This window comes from Drosophila virilis, chromosome 3 (genome assembly GCF_030788295.1).
Source record: "Drosophila virilis strain 15010-1051.87 chromosome 3, Dvir_AGI_RSII-ME, whole genome shotgun sequence".
Classification (NCBI taxonomy): domain Eukaryota; kingdom Metazoa; phylum Arthropoda; class Insecta; order Diptera; family Drosophilidae; genus Drosophila; species Drosophila virilis.
In genome coordinates, this window is record NC_091545.1 from 1,018,244 (window position 1) to 1,035,871 (window position 17,628).

Genomic DNA, 17,628 nt, shown 5'->3' on the forward strand with positions numbered 1-17,628 from the left:
AATGACAAGATTTGTAGTGGAAATTAAGCAAAAAATGGTTGAATTAAGTGCAATTCGAATTGAGAAATTGATAAGATATTTTTTAATATTTTTTCAATATGGGAATTCTTGATATACGAACAATTAAGTTTTTATATTCATTTGAATACAGATAAAGCTAAACTTAGTTCAAATTGGAACCAATTAGACTTCATGTACGACTTCATTAGTCTCTTTTCAAGGTTTTTAATACTTTACTACTCCATTCTTTAAATAAATAAAATTAATTAAATCCTACTCGAAATAAGATTTTAATATTGATGGTCTTAAATTAAACTTAATTTGTTTAAAAGTCTTCAAAGTGAATGCTAAACTATTTCATTTTTATAATAAGCCTAATTAGCCTGAAAAACAAACCAAAATTAAACTTAAAATAAGTGTTTTCCTACTCGATATAAGATTTTTCCCCAAGAGACAATTATTACCGCTTTTAACGCAATTTAAAAACTAGACAATCTAAATTATTGCACAAAACGCTTGAGTTTTTCTGTCTGTGTACTCATATATGCTACGTATAGCTGCGCCGTATGGTTAGATACCGCTACGCCAGCCGCTGGCCAGTCAACGCCGAGCGCTGAGCCCGAGCGGCCGCGTTTTATACAACAAACAAAACACAACGAAATACCGCTAAAAGCTGCAGCGCGAAAAGCAAAGCGAAATAGGAAAAACATTTTACGGAAAATATTATAAAATTAGCGCTATGTAAAACGGAGACGCGAACAAAATTGGACAACTGTGGGTACAGTGGTGGCCGTTGTCACTGGACCGCTGCAAATCGAACGAACAAAAGGGCAACACATTGGCCATGCCCACAACGCCCACGCCCACGACCGACGGCAGCGCCGTGCTGCGACGTCGACAGCTGCTGCGCAGCGTTGAGAGCTTGCGGCTACGCGTTCGTCAAGTTTTAAATTGTGTTATTAATTTGCACATTGAATTTTTGGTAATTGAAAAAAAAAAAAAATAACCGCATTTGACATTAAACTGTAATTCGTGTCACATGAGCGGGAGAGAGAGGGAGCGAAAGTGGCAGAAGGTGTGAGTGCGAGTGAGAGGTAGCTGCACATAACATTTGTTGTCGAAAGCTCTCGACAATTGATATGACAAACCCGGCAGACAGCTCAACTGTTAATTTGTTTTTATACCCTTACAGCGGATACTATGAATATGTTGTGAAGTTTGTGACGCATGGAAGAAAGACCCTTTAAATGATAGACGTATATATTCTTGATCAGCATTTAAGTTGAGCTGCCCATTTGTCTGTTTCTATGCTAACTAGTCTCTCAGTTGTAAGGCTACAGTCATGAACCCGATTTCTAATATTTTTGATTACCAATCGATAGTAGGAATCTGCACAAATGAAGCTCCCGCATTAAAATACTTGTTTTTTAATTTATTATCAACATCTACTCCTATATAATGTAGTTGACATATCGCTCCGATCAGTCAAAAACTAAGCACTTGCTTCAAAAGAACTTCTTGTTCCCCCCTGATAACCTTATCTAACGCATTCTACTCACACATTTGCATAGGTCAAAGCCATATAAGGGTATTCAGTCTTCGGCTTAGCTCCTTTATGTGCTTTATTTACACTCGACGCAGTTATCAGTCCTTAGGCTTTCACTTCAGCTATCAGCTGTCAGCTAATAGCTGTTATCAGCTTGTGGAAAGTGTCGTAAACGCATGCCCCCTGCCACACCCCGCCAGAGTAAGTGTAACTGTTAACGGTTGCGACACAGATTCCGGACAAGTTAATGCAATTATAGCGGGCTATTGGGGCCGACTTTAGACTAAATGGAACAGCTGGCTGCACCGATTACCAGTCTAGACAATGGGCCATTATTCGGGTTACGAAATATATATATACCAGCTATATAATCTCGACATTATAGTTGATTGTTGGGTAACTAAGCCGAAGCTATGAGAGTTCACATACCTGATGGAATAATAATAAACTTGTTTACAAATTTGTAATCTGCACACACCTGAGTTCAGGTGAGCCCAGCCCCCTCCACTGTGCCTGGACGGGGGTGGGGGTGGGGGTGTTCATGTATACTGACATATAGTTTGACATGAGCTTAGTTTGCGTGGTTCACAGAATTTGCTAATTGGTAGCAAACAAACAAAAGCAAATGGACGACAATGCATGCATTTTGGCCAACTGAAATCTGAGCCGTCAACGGCGAATGCACATGACATGATACCTTTTTTATACCCTGCACTCATTAAAAATTGGTTATAGAGTTGAGCGTGACCGGGAAAACAAAAATCAGTTGATTCGACATAAAAATGCCTAAAGATATAAAGCTTGAGTTTTTTTTTTTTTTGCATATTCCTGAAATAATCGCAAATAAATAAAATTCGAAATTTTTCGAGCAAAATATTGGAACCCGCTTTGGTCTTTGAAATACATATACTTTAAGACCTGAAAATGTCAAAGCAATCGAACTAATAGATCAAAAGTTATGGAAGAGTTAATTTTTCCTTGTATGAAAATGAGTATAAAATGAGATCGTACTCACCCTCAACTTAAATAAATTAAGGATATTAAATAAATTCAGGATATTTCGAGAAATATATGGGGTCCAGCCTTGCACTTTAGGATACACACATATTTGAATGCCAGCTTTATGCCCTGAAAATTTCAAAACAATCGAACCAATAGAAAAAGAGTTCGTCAAGTGAAAATCTGGATGAAATGAGAAGAAACAGAGATCGATAAATCCATGTGTATGCGTGAGTGTGTAAGAAAACTCGGTGCCAAGTAGAGAGATTACCTTGCAGTCACCCTCGACTGGACTCCGACTTGTTCTAGGTCCGAGTCCCCCCATCGGGGCTGTCAGAGAGCGTAACGCCCCGGTCATTTGACACCGACAGCAAATCGAGCAAACTAAGCGATTTTAGGCTAATCTAATTTTCATTCTCGCACCTCTCGCGGGCCTTGCAGGTGCTCGAGTCGAATGTGGCCGCACTGCTGGACGAGGTGAGGTCGATAAACGACGACTACGCGGAGGTGCATCGCCTGGATAGCCTGATCGAGGCGCTGCGCAACTATAACGGGCCCACCATCTGCCACGAGTGGCCATATCCTCTCATATTCAAGGGCACAATCGACGAGGCGCACGTCGCACAAATTCTCAACACAACCGAAACTGTGCCGGAATCACCCTGTGCCAAGGATGAGCTGCTGCTTCTGCAGTCGGGCATAAGTGCAAGCAAGATGACAAGACGTTCAAAGCTCTGGTGGTTCACCAGAACTAGATCCACGAAAGGAACATGCGTTAGTTGATCTACAGGTGTATGCGTGTGTGTGCGTGTGTGAGTGTGTGTGTTTTTATATATTTATCTGATATTGAAATTCTAATTTTATGCTTTGTCAAGGAATACCAAATATATTTATATTAAATATTGATAGGCAATAAGTGTCGAGAGCTGCGTGTTGGCGGTTTCTGTTGCCGTTTAATTGACTGCGGTCAATCGGCAGCTTTGCCACGCCCCCCTTTCAACCGCAGGCGTCGCTTTCAAGATTTTTGCGGCGTTGCTTTTGACATGCGACTGTGGCTAAGATTGAGACGCAGACTATTTACATAGCCCCCCCCCCCCCCCTCCTCCTCTTCCGCCTCATAGCCGGCAGCCGCAACAGGTTACCGCATCTAATTAAACTGACCTCACGCCCAGATTCTTTGAGCAAGGCGCAGCAGCAGCAGCAGCAAAGGGAGAAAGTGAATATAAAGAGACCACAGCTGCTCTACCCTTGCAAGAGGGTATTATGATTTGGTCATGAAATATGTAACGCTTTGTCATTTGCCATTTTTTATTTATGTACGTTCTTGATAAATAGTAGATTTTATACAAGTGTTGAAGTAAATGTATAAATCATATATTATAAATATCATATAACTCTAAAGGAATAATCGGTAAAAAAAAAGTTTTTGCATAAAAAATCCTTTTTTGTTGTTCGCCAAAATTGGTTAAATATGTATATATATAATATGCCTAGCTATACCTATACCAAGTTTCTGCATAAGGCATCGCTCAAAAATTTATTACTTGTGAACTTTGGATTTTTTCTTAAAGAATTTCCTTTCAAAATTGGTAATTGCGAGCTTCACTATTTTCCCATCAAATCTGCAAAGCTGTAACATATTATTTTACTATATAAAACGCAATCTGTCGTAATAAAACATTTTTATAAAAAACTCATTTATTTTTGCAAGGGTATTTAAGCTTCGACGTGCCGTCGTTTTTTATTGCTAACATTTTTCTTCTTATTGTATCAGGGTATTCCGGAATCTATTGGGAAATGGGAAAGAAGGGTATAATGCACGACTGTGAACGTTTGTGACATGCAGAGGGAGGCATTTCCATCCTCAGGACTAAAACAATGCTGTGTGCAGGGTATCTGCTGGCCGGCTACTCACTACTGGAGTACTCTTACTTTTTCTGGCTACTGTTGCTGGCGCGTTATTAATTATAAATAAACCCAGAGAAGTAAAACAATAATAAAGCGCGTCTGCGTTGTTGTGCGTAAGAGTGTGTGTGTGTGTGTGTGTGTGTATGACCGTGTGTAAATGCTTTTGTTTGGTGTAAATTATTCATAACGGTATTATCAGCTTTTCTGCACGCTGCCAGGCTGATTAAATTGCTCTTCCAGCGCTGGGGCCAATGAAGAGCGCCAAAAGCTAATGATGACACACAGCCCCCACACACACACACACACACGCAGACACATGCAGCACACACACACACACGCAGGCACAAGCAGACACACACACGCACGCATTCTTTTACTGTCTGCATTTGTTCGCAATGTTTTTACTCTCTGCTGTTCCCGCAATTTATCAACTCGGTTCTTCTCAACAATTGTATGTGTGTGTGTGTGTGTGTGTGTTGGTCAGGGACAATTGTAGCAGCGCGCTATAATTATTAAAAAAAAAAAAACAATTGAGATAATGAGCGCGCAAAGACAAGAGCGAAAGTGAAAATATCGCCAAGGTTGACAGACGCTGACAAATGTGCACCGCAGGGAGGGGAGCGGGAACGGGGCTTAGGGAGCAGCAGGAGCAGCGGGCCAAAGGTTGAGCCGAGCTGCTGCTGCTGCTGGCTTTTTATCTAGAACAGACAATAACACGGCAGAGCACGGCAGAGCAACAACAATTAAGCCAACAACGTGGGGCTTTTAACCATGCAAAAGTCTGTAAAATTAATGGCCCAAAAGGATGTCAACAACAGAAGCAAATAGCGCGAAACAGCTACGGTTAACCCCGCGGGCGGGTAAGCGGGGCTGCTCGCTGTGGGTGGAGTGCGGGCAGCATAAGCCAAAGGCGCGGCCGATCAATGGGACTGGCATTAAATACACGACAAATGCAACGGCCAACAATTGAAAACTTTACGCAACTTTTCAACTTTAAACTCGAAAGCGTTGCAGAACACCTGAGCTAACGGCAAAGTCGAAGCAAGAGCGCAACTGGTGGGTATTTGCTTGCAGGAGGGAATTTCCTTGAAGAAGGGAGGTTTCTTTTCTCTGCGGCCGATAATATTAAATAATCTGGCCATATTATTGTAACTGATTCCTGTTTGTGCAGTCATTTATGTGGCTTCAATTGATTGTGGATTTAATCTTATAACACAAGTATGTTTACTTTTCATTGCGCTTCCCCTGCCCCTCTCACTCTATCTCGCTCACTCTCTCTTACATAATTTTAAACTCAACGAAAAGGTGTTTGCCTTCAACGAATGGAGGAAAAAACATCATATCACTGAATTTTAACTATTTCATTTAAATATTATATTATAAGTAGATACTCGGAGATTAGGTTATTTAGGACCAATTTAATATCAATTGGCAACAAAATAAATTAAATTTTAATTTGTGAGAAAATATAAAGTTCACAATGGCTTCAGTTCACAATCAATTGAGGTTTTGTCTTGCACAAATTTCAGAATCTGCTCAACTTATTTCTTACATTCCACTCACAGGTTAAGGCCATAAAATCCTTGTGGCACTTGTTGCAGGTGTCGGAAAGTTCGTTGAACGCAGTCAACAATAACAACAATTAGCGTGCTCTCGGCCTTAAACCTGGCTAACAGCACAACACCCCCCACTACCCCCCTAGGCTGTTGGCTTGCCTGCCGACTTGCCTTGGTTGCCAATCAACAGTCGAGTTATTGAACCCTTTTGTGCAACTGCAATTAACAGCCCAGACATTGCGGCAGCTCCTGTTGCTCGTTTTGGCTAGTTTTGCTTCTTCTTCTTCTATTGGTTTTGCCATTTTTCTGGCCATAAAATGCCAATGCACGCACATTCACAGCAGATTTTTTTGGTTTCTGCCAATTTTTAACGACAACAATTAAATTCGAATTGTTGTCTGTGTCTTTTGATTTGGCAGCAGCATGAAGTGCACCCCCCTCCCTCGCTCCTGTCCTTCGCTCACTCTCTCTCTCTCTCTGTCTCTCTCTCTCTTGCTCTCTCGCTCTGTCTGACTCAAGCTTGAGACTTGACTACACTGTCGTGCGTGCTAACTTTTTGGTGTCTAAACTTGACGAATGGACATGCCTCGCCTGCGTTCTCACTCGCACTTGCTGCGTTTGTCGTTTAACTTTTGCATATGAAGAAGAAGCAGCAGCCAGAGCCGCCAGACAGCCGACTGGCACGTGAATCCATTATGTTGGCAGCCAATTATGTGCGTGTCTTTCACTCAAAGCGCCCCTCCCTCCCCCTCTCTCACAGTCGTGGGGAGTTGGTATACGCAATTCAAACTGTTTCCTTCCGCAACAGTCATAACAACAACAAAAACAATGGGAATAACCACAAAATATGTTTTTAATGCAAACGACTTTGGTTTAAGTTTGCACGGCCAAGGTGAACGCTGTGAACGCTTAACATTTTGGCCACAGGAAATGGGAAATGCAAATCTAGCTAAAGTTCAACATTTAAGTACCTTTTCTTATAAGTTTTAAGTGGATTTTATTCCACGCTTGAAGAGCGTAGTAGAAGTATATTCATATATAGTTTTGATCAGTGCCAACAGTCGAGTCAATATTCACATGCAGGCCTGTGTGTAAGCTAATTTATTAGACTTGGAGATCGTAGTTCTTGAGATTCTTTTTGTTGTATCTATAAAAAAAACCCTTAACTTAGCCGCATCGGATCTCTATATCATATCTATATCTATCTTTCGAAATCGGAATGCTTATAAGACAAAGTATATTATTTTTGCCATTATCTTAACTTAATATACTTATAAATATATTAAATTAATATACTTAAATAATCCTAAAGAAATTACCCGGCGCGGCTATTATAATAAACAAGAAATAACCCGGCACTGCTCGGCTTAAATTAAGCTTGCTCAAGGTTGGATCTCTAAACTTCGCTTTTTTAATGTCTGACCTTCGAAATACTTTTGAATACTCCAGAAATTACCCGCGCTCCTCTCCTAAAATGATATTTTCATAAAATTCGATCCCTCAACTTCGCTTTTTTAATATATATAGTAAATATGGTATTTTTTCAGGGTATTTAGACTTCGATACTTGACAGACAACAGTTTTTTCTTGTTTTAACGAGTTTCTAGCTAGCTTAATATGTAATTTAAAGCCCAAACAAATCGTTTAAGTTGCGAAGGACAATATAATACCAAAGAGAAACCGATTCCCCCTTCATGTATAATATATATATAATGCCGATAGGCCCCATAAAATAGTTTGTAGCGCCCAATGAAAATGCAAGCAGCTGAAAAGAATGTTTTGGCATGTTTAGAAGTCAGCTAAGAGTCGAACTGACTGTAGGACTGTCTGTCTGTCTGACTGCCAGTCTGTCTGCCTGTCTGTTAGTCAGTCGCCCCAAAAGCGCTTTAAATAAACAAACTAATAGCTGAAATCACGAAGCAATAGAGCCAAAGCCTAATATCCGAGCGGGACGGCGATAAGGATGTGCGAGCGAGAGGCAGCTATCTATGGGCACGGGCCCTGTCTTGGGCCAGGTCTATGGCAACCGCGCCAACCATTTGCCATATGTATAACCCGAATAAACAAACTAATAAAACATGCCCCGATGCCCGACGACAAATACCTCAAAAGACTGAAACAGAAGGACAAGAGCAGACCAGGTGCTCCACAGAGCAGCAGCAGGAGCAACAGAGGAGCCAATCGAATTGTCATTGAAATCGAAACCGAAAAATTAGATAACTGCCAAGCAGCAGAGAAAAAACACTTTCAGTTCCGGGTAAGTGACAGAATCTGGCTTTCATTTCCATTTAAAAACGAGATGCACTTACTCCGTCAGGATAGAGGTCATCGATTCCTGTCATGTCCGTGGCTGTGGTGCCGCATCGATTATGAAACTCGAAGGTGGAAGCCCAACACACGCAGGCAACGGGCCAGGCCACGGCTACGGCGGCAACAATTGCCCGGCGTCGCACGCTCATCTCCATGGCAAAATGTCCCGGCCGTTCCATGCTAAACGATGAGCCGCCCGAGCCGCAGCAACCGCAATCGCAAGTGCAACCACAACCGCAACAAAACTATTTACCTCAAACATCTTTGCTGAAAATCGAACCGTTTGTTCCTAGTTTTAATCAACGTCTGCGCCGGCGTCCCATTGGCCGCTCCCACAGCACCCTCAGCCACCATGTTATACAGAAGCGCATCCCAGTCGCCGTTCAGCCTCCGACGGAGCTGCTCGTTGGACAGCAGCAGCAGCAGCAGCAGCCGCAGCAACTCCGGCGCAGCTACGCTCCGGCGCAGCATCGGCTGCAGCGCGGCACCGTCACGCGGCAGCGCTCCAAGTCCACCTCCTCATCGGCGGCCTCCACCAGCTGTCGGCCGGCAACATCTGCCGCCGCCTCCTCTGGAACAACTGTTGGTGCTGTTGTCGCCGCTGCAACGCCACACACGCTGGTGGGCAGCACGGGCGGCACTTTGGTCAGCGGCGCAATTGTCACGCCCCAACCGAACGGGATTTGTCGCATACAGCGTCTGGCCAAGGAGCGGGAGGAGCTGCCCGACCGCATCAACTACGATCGCCGAGGTCTAACTGCCATACCCATATTCGAGCAGGAGCCCAACCTGCGGCTGCTTTCGCTGCAGCACAATCTGATCAACACCTTTCACATTCCCAAGGAGCTGCCAGTGGTACAGCCTGCTCCACAGCCACAGCCTACGCCGCGCGACCAGAGCCAGCAGAGCAACCAGAGTAAGTTTAAATGGCACACTAAAATGACAGTGGTTCATGCAGCTAGTTTATTAATCTTTCAGTTACTCAGTCAACCAATCAATCAGTCAATCGCTCGGGTATCAATCAATTCGCTCCATCGAACAATCAATCATTTAGTCAGTCAGTCCGTCAGTCAGCAAAAAAAACCCTCATTCGACCAGTCCGTCAATTCCGTCAGTCAGGCAATCAATCGGTCAATCACTCAGACAGTTAGTCAGCCTGCCAGTCAATCAGTTAGTAAATGAGTCATTCAGTGACACAGTCAATCGATGAGTCCGTCAATTAGTCAATCAATTTCGTCAGTCATTTAGTCAATCACTCTAACACTTAATCAATCAATCAGTTAGTCAATCAATCAAGCAGTCAGACAATCAGTCAATCAATCAAGCAGTCAGACAATCAGCCAATCAATTGTCATGCGGTGAAGCAATCAATCAGTTAGTTAATCAATTTGATAGTCAGTCAATCAATCATATAGTCAATCATGCAGTCAATCGATAAAGCAATTAAGCAGTTATTCAGTCAGTCAACTTATAGTCACTTATATTTAGAGTTCTTATAAGTTTTATAAGTAAGATAAGATTTAGTACAAGAATTTTATCCAAGTGTAGCCAATAAAGTCAACTCAACTAAATCCCGTTTATCTTCAGGTGTATGCAGTAAAGGCGCGCCGGAGCCGCGTTCCGGACTACGTGGACATGCGACATATTCGCGTCTGACGCGCACCATGAGCCATGTGAGCAATGGGCGTTTGTCGTCGCCCAACTCGGGCAGTCCCTGCTCGGGCAGCCCGCTGACGGCCCAGGCGGTGGCCATCAATGGCGGCGCCGCATATCGCTCCAAGCTAACGAAACGGGGCTTCAACTATGCCCAGGCACAGCTGACGCCGCCGCCGGCACTGCGGCTGCGCCACGGCCTGGAGAAGTCGAAGAGCTTTGTGTCCAACAGCCTGCAGCAGCAGCTGATGCAGCGCCGCCAGCTGCTCCGCCGAGCGCAGGGCGGTGGCCTGCCCCTGGCGGGCGCAGCGAGGACTTCAGAGCTGCAGCTGCAACAGAGCTGCGATGAGAGCAGCGTTCAGTCGCTCGGCGGGCCAGGAGGAGGAGCTGGCGAGGAGGAGGAGCCGCACAGTCTGGCCTCTAGCTCCTCGCAGCTGGAGCAGCTGAGCATTAAGAACAAACAGCTGAGCCTGAGCGCCTGCTACGGCAACATCTTCCATCAGCTGGTCTTCCTGGATCTCTACGACAATCAGATCGAGCGCATCGCCAATCTGGATGGATTACCCTCGCTCTCGGTTCTGCTGCTGGGCAAGAATCGCATTACGGACATTGGTGGCCTGGCCGCGCTGAAGGCGACGCTGCGCGTGCTGGATTTGCACGGCAATAAGCTGACCAGCCTGGGCAGCCGGATCAGCTGTCTGCATCAGCTGAAATCCCTCAATCTGGCCGGCAATCAGATCCGGCAGATCAATCAGCAGGATTTCCACGGGCTACGCTGCCTGCGCGAGCTAAACCTAAAGCGCAACAAGCTGCGGCGCATCAATGGCTTCCAGCATCTGCTAGCGCTGGAGCGGCTCTGGCTGTGCCACAACGAGCTGCATCGCGTCGACGATATGGCCAGCATAGCGCGTGCCGTCCGCCTGCTGGAGGTGACCATCGAGAATAATCCCGTCTCGTTGGCCGGGGATTGTGTATCGTTTCTGGTCTCGCATTTGCCGCTGCTGCAGTCGCTCAGCCAGATGCCTATCACGGAGCAGGTGCGTCGTGCCGCCCTGGCCTGGCGCCAGCACAAGGAGCAGGCGCTAGCGACGCACGGCAGCCGGCGCGAGGAGGTCATCTCGAATGCGCGCACCAACTGGGAGCTGTTACGCTCGCAGCAAACGCTGGGCAGGCCCAAGGGCAAGCTGACGAGCGAGCTGGCCAAGATCAATGAGTCCAACGAGGCGGCCGTCGCCGAGGAGCCGGAGCAGCCCCGCGACGAGCTCGCCGAGCTGCAGGCGCTATTCAAGCTCCCGCTCATTGCGCAGCAGAAGCCCAAGCTGGAGGGGGAGGACGCCTCGTCGACGGCCTCCAGTCTGGGACCCAATGTGGACTCCTGCTCTAGCTGCTATAGCACGGACAACGAGGAGGCCAGCCGGCAGCTAAAGTTATCCCAGCCACAGATCGACGAGAATTGCAACAAGCTGAGTACAGCTCCTCCAGCTCCTCCCCCTCCTCCTCCTGCTCCTCTTCCATCCACTTCTTCCACGCCGCCCGCTCTGACCTTGACGCCGCCCGCTACCGGGACGCCTGTGCCCGCTGCCACGCCCACGCCAACACCACCGCCCTCCACTGTGACGCTGCCCTTGCCCGCACCTGCTGCCACGCCCACCAACAGCACCTGTCCCGGCAGCGGCAACAGCAAGCAACGCCTGCGCCAAACGACGCCCATCGCTCAGCTGGGCCTGCAGATGAACCGGGGCAATACGCCCGGCTGCAAGCGCTACATGACCGGCAGCCTAGTGCGCTCCCAGACGATCAGCAGCAGCAGCGCCAGCAACAGCAGCAGCTCCAACAGCGCGGGACGCGCCAAGCAGAGCCACAACAATGTGGCCAACGTCGTCTCCCTGATGCCGCCGCAGAGCAAGGCGGCGGCGCCAGGAGCTGCTCCGCCTGCATCACCAGCCACGTCCACACCCATGACCGTGTCCAAGCCGAGCGCCGCGGAGCGTGAACGAGAGCAGGGCGGCGATTATCTGATAGAGATCTGCGGCAGATACCTGAATATCTATGGGCAGGGCGCGCTCCGTTTTATCGACAAGCAATGGAATCCAGCGAAGGCGAACGATGTGCACACCCTGAACTTTAGCTACATCAATTTCAACAGCATTGTCTGCATGCTAGGCAGGATTAAGATACGTTTCCCGCATGCCGAGCATTTCGTGTTCCGAGAGACGAACATCATGAGCTTGGGCCAGCTGAATGCGCTGGCCGAGCTGCAAGGTCTCAGCTCGCTGCTGATCGATGCCGAGGGCAATGCCATCACGGGCAAGCCGGACTGGCGTGCCTATGCCATCTACAGGCTGTCCCATTGGGGTCTCAAGCAGCTCAATGGCCAGGACGTGAGCGAGGAGGAGACGGAGCAGGCGAATGCCATGTACACGGGTCTCTCCAATCTGGTACTGTGGTCCATGCCCGAGGGCATGCTGCAGCCGCTGTTGGCGCGGTTGCGACTGGACGAGAGCTGCACGGCCAGCAAGCTGTCGCCCAAGGAGTGGCTGCTACGGCCCGAAAACAAATCTCTGCGCCTGGTCGTCGGCAAGGAGGCATTGCAGTGGAAAAAGACGACAACCACGACAACTGGTGTGGAGGGTGGTCACACTGCGATGGCGCCCAGTGCCCGGGATCGAGGCAGGCAGCACTTCGCGCTGCTGCTGGAGAATACTTGCAACGCTGTCGAGAAGCTGCACAAGCTGGAGACGCTCTGGCCAAGCATGCTGCTGGATATTGTGCGCAATACGCTGCTCGATTATGCCCAGCTGGATGTCTATCTGCGCAATCTGATGGCCGAGCTGATGAAGTGACACGGAGCAGGCCAACTGCCAGGCAAGGGCCAATTTAGAACTGTGATTAAAGATCTAGAGTCTTGCAGACGTTAAATCAGACTCGGATACTTAAGCGAACCGACGTTTGATCTGCTATACAACACATTCGACTTAAACGTGTTCGACTGCAACACACACGCCTAGTTCGAACCCAAACGAAATGTTCGTACCGCACCGAATATTTGTTGGAGTATTCAAAAACGCTTCGGTTGACTCGATGAAGGACTCGACTGGAACATGTTCGAGCTAAACACAAAAATGATTAGTTCGAACTCAACCGAAATGTTCGAGCTTGAAGCTCGATTAACGCACCGAACATTTGTTTGAGTATGCGTAAGGCAGGACTCTACTTCAGGCTTAATCCCACTAGAAGGAATTCCCAGTTGGAGCAGTGTTTGCTCGCGTCAGGTTTGTAGATGTTTTGTTTTAGACTTAAACGCTTTTAGTGGAGAATTGGCATCCAAAAAACAAGTTAACCTTATTCCCATGATCCTAGGCATTTACCCCCAAAATAACCCCAATGTAACCAATTCTTGTAAGGCAGCAAGCCTGCACATATATAGTCCAATTTTTATATAAATTTAACAATAAACTTAAATAATAAATTACAATAATAACGAAAAATAATACACTTTGGATTACCAAAGATATGAATACTCTTGCAGAATTACTATTGTTTAGTATTTCTCTATTACTCTAAGATCTACCGAATGTCACTATAGGATTCTTTTTGATAATAGATTTATATAAGATTTGGAGAAAAGAACAAGAAGGAAAGCCAATCTTCGCCATTCGCAGATGAAATACCCTTTGTTGACATGCGGGTTTGGGATCGACTTCTTATAAAGAGAAAGAATCACAAAAATAACTAATTCATTCTTTAACCGATTCTTCCTTTATGATATAGATATTCGAAATGGAACAGATTTTATAAACCGCACAGGGATACTTAAAAAAGCCGAATTTTGTCAAGATATCTTAAAAATTAATAGGCTCTTAAATTTATAACCGATCGTTCCCATAGCAGCTATATGATAATGGTCTTAACCGGCCAACTGAACTGCTCTCGCAGTAAAAAGTTGGACCCCAGCAAGAAACAGACAGACGAGGACTATTCGACTCGACTGTTACAAATAGATCAAAAATAATAGAATAAAATATTTTATACAAGGTTCAGGTTCAAGGTTATTGTTTAATATGATGCTACTCTCTTTAGAGATTCCCATATCAGATATACTTATAACCATTTGTTCCTATATGTTTTAATGATCTGATGCTTCGGGTTGCTGATTTTACTTCGTATAATTTTAAAAGGAACGAGCCAGAGGGACGTATGCAAAGATTCATGTCGATAGCTTCGAAGCTGAGAGACTAGTCCGCATAAAAACAGAAAGGTTTATAAAAAGATATTTTGTACAATCTGTGTTCTGTGTTCTTTTGCCGAAGATTGCCTTGGCAGCAATATTTTATAATAATTCGATTAGGTCAGTATACCCATATATAGCTGCTGGCAATAAAAATATAAATGAATTAAAATTAAGCGTAGTTTACATAGAAGCAGACGGACATACATAACTATTAGCTTTTATCGGGAATTAGACGGGAATTAGATTATATATAAATATCAACTCTATCAGGAATTTATAAACTTTATAAAAAAGTAAAGCAGTTGACTTCACAATGCATAAACAATTTACAATACTCTGCAAGAGCATAACTAGAGTCGTCTCGGCTTACACAAAGGTTTATCTCAAGCTAGCCCTAAAATTCAACTCAGCTCTGAAATAACTTCTTTAAGCAAATGCAAATTCTATGCAATTTAAACTATTCTAGCCTACCCCTAACATTTGGTTGTCTCTTGGCTATTCGGCGTGCAGCTTGCCCGCATCGCTGCTGCTGCTCACTGGCTTCTGGGTCTTTTCCAGCTTGTCCACGTAGATATTGAGTATGGCCTCGATGCCCGGGTAGAGCACAAAGTTGGTCGTACGTATTTTCTTGTCAATCAGATACGAGGTGACCGAGTGCGTGTTGAAGGCAATGTCCATGGCGTCGCTGTGGCTGACCTGGTCCAGCTGATTCCGCGCGACCTTAATGACGCAGTTCTCGTATCCGTTGACTTTGATGCTCAGATCAAGCTGGTAGGCGGCGTCCACGTCTGGCCAGCGCTGTGCCAGCACATCCTGCGTCCACTGCAGCTCCGCGCTGCCGGCATTCAGACGACCAGGCACCGCCACAAACTTGGACCACAGCTCGGAGGCAAAGTGCGGTGCCATCGGCGCCAGCATGATGAGCTGCGCGGCCAAGGCGCGCTCAAACTGTTTGCCCTGCCGCTGAATGTGTTTAGGCGTGCGCTGGGAATTTAAGAAGAAGATTGTTAGGGTAAATAGAGGAGACAGCTGCTGGACTCACCCGCAACGAATTTGTGAGACCCTGCATCTTAGAGATGGCCACGCTCAGCTGATGCGCGTGGCGATAGTTGAAGGTGGCGCCTTTCACATAAAAGTTGCGTGCATCAAAAAGCTTGGCGTCCTCGGCCAGAAAGGCCTCGCTGCCCGTGTCCACCAGGTCCGTTGAGGGCGCCTCGCGTGCCGCTCGAAACTCCTCCACGGTGAGCCACAGGCGTTTCTGCCAGTTAAGTATGCCCGGAAAGGCTGAGAGGAAAAACCCAGAAAAGATAAGCCATGTCTATCTATATGAAAATGTAACTCACTGGCGCTGGACCAATTGCGATGAGAGGTGGGCGCCACATCGGCCAGGATGATCAGGCGTGTCGTGTCCGTGCCGTACTCGTTGAACATGTCGTCCGGTTCGACGCCATTCAGCTTCGACTTGGACATCTTTTCCCAGCTCATGACCACCGGCTCTTGGGTTGCCTTGAGCAGCGCTTGATTCTTTTTGGCATTAACAATCTCCACTTCCGGCTCGCGCACATAGCGTCCACTGCCCTTCACCCGAAAGGACCGACCCATGACCATGCCTTGGACGAGCAGGCGCGAGAAGGGCTCCGTTGTGGGTGACAGGCCGCAGCTGTGTAGAAAGTGATTCATAAAGCGGGCGTAGTAGAGATGCAGCACGGCGTGCTCCTTGCCGCCAATGTACAGATCTACGGGCATAAAGTTCTGAACCAATGCAGCATCAAAGATTGCATTCGCATTGTGCGCGTCCAGATAGCGCAGATAGTACCAGGAGCTGTCCACGAACGTGTCCATGGTGTCCGTTTCCCGTTGCGCCTGCGGCTCTCCGCATTTTGGGCATTCGCAGCGCAGCGCATCCTTGTCAGCATCGCGCGGCGGCAACGTTACCGGCAGCTGTTGCTCCGGCACGGGCACTGCACCGCATTTGGGACAGTGCACAATGGGTATGGGCGTGCCCCAGTAGCGCTGGCGCGAAATGAGCCAATCTTGCAGCTTAGAGGAGACGCGATAGCCGCCCACATTGAGTCGACTGGCCGCCTGCAGCACCTCTTTGCGCAGCTGCTCCCAGTTGCCGGGATTGATGTGGGCTTCATCCTTACCAGAAATGCCGACAGCCCGCCCGAGCCTGTCCCACAATTCGCGATCCTCGGCACGGAAACTGGGCGCTGCCAGGTAAACATCACAGTGTGCGGGAAATTCGGACTCATCGTGAAACAAAACCGGAAGTATGGTCTGTGCAAAGGGATTCTCCACGCTGAGCTGATCCGCATCGGGTAATTGCGCTAGAAAGTGTTTGCTGCGGAGCACAAGGAATGCATGCGGATCCTTCAGATGCTCGGGATTGGCAGTCCAGACGCGCAGCAGATTCGAAGCAGAGGTAGGCAGCGTAAAAGCGTAACCATTGCACTCGCCGATCCAATGCCGCTGCAGATTTATAATATCTCGCCAGTCACGCAGCCGCGGATCGTCCAGGCCGTCCAGCAGCTGTTTGGCAAAGGCAGTCGTGCGTATAAACCATTGTTTGAGCAGTTTTTTTTCAACTTTGGCTCCGGAACGCCAAGAGCAGCCATTGGCGTCCACCTGCTCATCGGCCAACACGGTTTTATCCACAGGATCCCAGTTGACCAGCGCCTCATTCTGGTAGGCTAGCCCGTGCTTGTGCAGCATCAGAAACAAGCTCTGCGTCCACCTGTAATACTGCGGACTGCTCGTGGACAGCTCGTGCGCCCAGTCAAAGGAGCAGCCCAAGCGTTCCAATTGTTGCTTCATCTGGGCAATATTCTGTTGTGTCCAATCGGCGGGCGCAACGCCTCGCTGGTTGGCCGCATTCTCCGCGGGCAGGCCAAACGAATCCCAGCCAATGGGCTGGAATACATTCTTGCCACACATGCGCTGGAAACGTGCGACCGCATCGCTGATCGTGTAGACGCGCACGTGCCCCATGTGCAGATTGCCCGAGGGATACGGGAACATGGAGAGCACATAGTATTTGTTTGCGGCCTGCTTGGTGTCAAAGTGCGCGTTATTCGTATGTTCTTTCCAGTGCGTTTCGATGCGATGTTTCACCTCGTTCGTCAGCTCTAATTGCTAAAAAAAAAATCTAATTATTTAGTGCAAAGTTTGTTTTACCGGCTTACCCCGCTGCCCGTGCAGCTTTGTGTCAACAGTCGCCGACACCAGTTGATTTGAAATCCAGGCAAAATGCGATTGTGCCTCAGAGCTTGCATATTTTTGTGTTTTAATTGATAAGAGTTCGCATAAACATCAACTTGTTCAGTTTAGCAAGTATTAAATAACAAATTAAAATGCAATGTTCAGAGGCTGCAGCTGTTCAATGACGCAGCGTTGCCAGTTATCTTCAGCAAAGTGGTTCTCCA

The 17,628-nt window shown here is 47.0% G+C and overlaps 3 protein-coding genes across 4 annotated transcripts; 2 read left to right on the plus strand and 1 right to left on the minus strand.

Moving 5' to 3' along the window:
• Positions 1-606: 606 nt before the first annotated feature.
• Positions 607-3,451, plus strand: LOC6636554 (uncharacterized). The gene is made up of 2 exons (XM_002060022.4): positions 607-982; positions 2,987-3,451. Exons 1-2 carry the CDS (start codon positions 845-847, stop codon positions 3,326-3,328), a joined length of 480 nt encoding a protein of 159 aa, XP_002060058.2. The 5' UTR covers positions 607-844; the 3' UTR covers positions 3,329-3,451.
• A 3,874-nt stretch (positions 3,452-7,325) lies between these two features.
• LOC6636553 (leucine-rich repeat-containing protein 49) lies at positions 7,326-13,288 on the plus strand. Of its 2 annotated transcripts, none has more exons than XM_032435619.2 (3): positions 7,326-8,266; positions 8,327-9,235; positions 9,907-13,288. In XM_032435619.2, the coding sequence occupies exons 2-3, from the start codon at positions 8,473-8,475 to the stop codon at positions 12,813-12,815; spliced, it is 3,672 nt and encodes a 1,223-aa protein (XP_032291510.1). In that variant the 5' UTR covers positions 7,326-8,266; positions 8,327-8,472; the 3' UTR covers positions 12,816-13,288. The 2 variants fall into 2 exon arrangements, with proteins under 2 accessions (XP_032291510.1, XP_032291511.1); XM_032435620.2 differs by having other exon boundaries at positions 8,332-9,235.
• Positions 13,289-13,994: 706 nt separating this feature from the next.
• Positions 13,995-17,613, minus strand: LeuRS-m (Leucyl-tRNA synthetase, mitochondrial). Its single transcript, XM_002060020.4, has 4 exons — positions 17,389-17,613; positions 15,547-17,338; positions 15,246-15,487; positions 13,995-15,187 (listed from the first exon to the last, which is right to left on the minus strand). The coding sequence occupies exons 1-4, from the start codon at positions 17,476-17,478 to the stop codon at positions 14,699-14,701; spliced, it is 2,613 nt and encodes an 870-aa protein (XP_002060056.1). The 5' UTR covers positions 17,479-17,613; the 3' UTR covers positions 13,995-14,698.
• Between the last annotated feature and the right edge of the window lie 15 nt (positions 17,614-17,628).